Consider the following 2,962-nt stretch of genomic DNA (forward strand, 5'->3'; position numbering starts at 1 on the left):
TCCGGGGACCTGGCGGAGAGAGCTGCAGGATGGGCCTTCGGCCGGGTACCGCCCGGGACTTCTTCCCCATCGCGAGCCCGAGCGCGAGCCGCGAGCGTCGGACAGCCGAGAGGGGCGGGCGCTTGGCGCGGCGATGCGTAATCAATATTCATACGCTGCGACGCCGCCTCCTGCAGGGATCCGCTTTTAACCGGCGGAGAGCGCGCTAGCGCAAGCGCACTGGGCCTGGTGTGCTCTTCTGGCCCCGCCCCCAGGAAGGGAGGGCGGACTTTACCCATGGGGTTAGGCGATTGGTTATTTTGACACATTGACGGAGCCGGGAGCCAATGGAAAACGAAAAAGGTTAGCGTTAAGCCAATAGTACCGAAGAGTGTGAGTTTAGACTACCTTCCAAATTACGTCACGCTCCACCCCTGCGTTTTTTGCGGAGTCTTTTCTCTGCCGCCCTGTCCTCCATTTTGAGCCCGCTCTTGGCTATGTTTCCTACCGTTTGTCATCTGGGATGCTATGCTGTTTTCCTGGTCTTTCCCCTAGTTTCGCCTTGTTTATTGGGGTTTAATTTGGGTCTAGCATTGAACACTAAATAGAATAGGGGGTCTCTTACGGTTTTGTAAATTTTTTCTTGGAGCACAAAGATGCCTCATATTGTTGCTTATCAGCTGAAAAAAAAATCACTTGTACTGCATAGGAGGAAAGAGCCTAAATTTTTGCGATGGGGTCCAGGAACTTTCCCAATCTAGTCGCTTTATTAGGTTTAATCTTTCTTTAGCACTCTCTTCTCCCCCACCCTGTTTCAGAGGCAGCCACACAGAGCATTTCTCTCACCTTTATTCTTTCAGACTAGCTGGAATAACTACTGCATCACGTGGCCAAATTGTTTTCCTTCCTCAAGACCCATTGCAGGGGTTACATCTCTGAATCTTATTTCATTGCTGAGTTCCTCACCAGCACTTAACCTACCACTGAGTTTAAGAAATCCAGGGTTCATGTATAAAAGAGTAATATGATCTATAAACTAGAAATAATGGTATAGATATCTATCCTATAAGGTTGTGAAAATCGAATGCAGTTCTACATATGAACTGCTTATATCGTACCTCACACATAATAAATGCTCAGTGTTACAAATTAGAGAAGACTCTTGAGAGCTCTTTTGACAGCAAGGAGATCAAAGGAGACTCTTGAGAGTCCCTTGGACACCAAGGAGATCAAACCAGTCAATCCTAAAGGAAATCAATACTGAATAGTCATTGGAAGGGCTGATGCTGAAGCTGAAGCTGGAATACTTTGGTCACTTGATGTGGAGAACTGACTCATTGGAAAAGCTCCTGATGCTGGGCAAGATTGAAGGCAGGAGGAGAAGGGGATGACAGAGGATGAGATGGTTGGATGGCATCACTGACTTGATAGACAGGAGTTTGAGCAAGCTCTGGGAATTGGTCATGGAAGCCTGGTGTGCTGCAGTCCGTGGGGTCACAAAGAGGCCAACACGACTGAAGAATTCCAATGGTATATGTTTTTGTGTCCCTAAGGCCCACTCAATTCTTGCTTGAGCATACACTAATAATTTGTAATGTTGAACACTTAACTATGTGTGACATACCATTTAAGCAGTTTATGTGTAGAATTACGTTTGATTTTCACAATAACTGTATAAGATAGATATCTATATGGTTATTTCTAATTTTTAGATAATATTCCTCATTTATAGATGAACCCTTGGATTGGTTGTTGAGTACAAAAGCCATGAAAGCAGTGACTTGTCTGTTTTGTTCCCTGGGTTGAAATGTACTTTCTGGAACATAAGCACTCAGAGTTTTTGAATGAATATAGCACATGAATATATGCAAACAACATAAGTAGCAATGTTTGTTTGTTTGTTTTTCCTTTGCCTATGGGAGGAATAACTGGATTAGAGTGTCTTGAGGTTAGACTTCCAAAATTTCTGAAAAATTAACAACTAGAAGCAAGTGTATATGCTGTTTTGAAGCTGTCATCAAAGTTTATTATTATTTTGGCTGCACTGGATGTTCATTGCGCCTGAAAGGCTCTTCATTGTGAAGTGAGGGCTTAGTTGTGGTATGTGAAATTTTAGTTCCCTGACCAGGGGTCGAACCTGTGTCCCCTGAATTTGGAGTATGGAACTTTACCTGCTGGACTGCAGGGGAAGTTCCTGTCACCAATTTTCTGATTTGTTTTTTTTTTTTTCTCATTTATTTCTTAAGAAAAACATTGAAATATGGTAGTTGTACATAAGGAGTTTTGAAGTCAAACATTTGGATATAGTACCTTCCAGATATAATTGCTAGACTTTTTTTTAGAACTAACACCCAAAAAAGATGTCCTTTTCATTATAGAGGACTGGAATGCAAAAGCAGGAAGTCAAGAAACAACTGGAGTAACAGGCAAATCTGGCCTTGGAATACAGAATGAAGCAGGGCAAAGACTAATAGAATTTTGCCAAGAAAATGCACTGGTCATAACAAACACCCTCTTCCAACAACACAAGAGAAGACTCTATACATGGACATCACCAGATGGTCAACACCAAAGTCAGATTGATTATATTCTTTGCAGCCAAAGATGAAGAAGCTCTATACAGTCAGCAAAAACAAGACCAGGAGCTGACTGTGGCTCAGATCATGAACTCCTTATTGCCAAATTCAGACTTAAATTGAAGAAAGTGGGGAAAACCACTAGACCATTCAGGTATGACCTAAATCAAATCCCTTATGATTATACAGTGGAAGTGAGAAATAGATTTAAGGGCTTAGATCTGATAGAGTGCCTGATGAACTATGGATGGAGGTTCATGACATTGTACAGGAGACAGGAATCAAGACCATCCCCATGGAAAAGAAATGCAAAAAAGCAAAATGGCTGTTTGGGGAGGCCTTACAAATAGCTGTGAAAAGAAGAGAAGCAAAAAGCAAAGGAGAAAAGGAAAGATATAAGCATCTGA

At 42.5% G+C, this 2,962-nt stretch overlaps 1 protein-coding gene across 1 annotated transcript in view; it reads right to left on the reverse strand.

The window, feature by feature from the left end:
• Positions 1-155, reverse strand: part of FNBP4 (formin binding protein 4) — a 30,185-nt gene extending 30,030 nt beyond the window's left edge. The window contains exon 1 of the mRNA XM_010842458.1: positions 1-155. Within this exon, the coding sequence (XP_010840760.1) occupies positions 1-70 (70 nt within the window). The 5' untranslated portion in view covers positions 71-155.
• Between the last annotated feature and the right edge of the window lie 2,807 nt (positions 156-2,962).

Source organism: Bison bison, unplaced genomic scaffold, assembly GCF_000754665.1.
Source record: "Bison bison bison isolate TAMUID 2011002044 unplaced genomic scaffold, Bison_UMD1.0 scf7180017864178, whole genome shotgun sequence".
NCBI classification, from domain to species: Eukaryota; Metazoa; Chordata; class Mammalia; order Artiodactyla; family Bovidae; genus Bison; species Bison bison.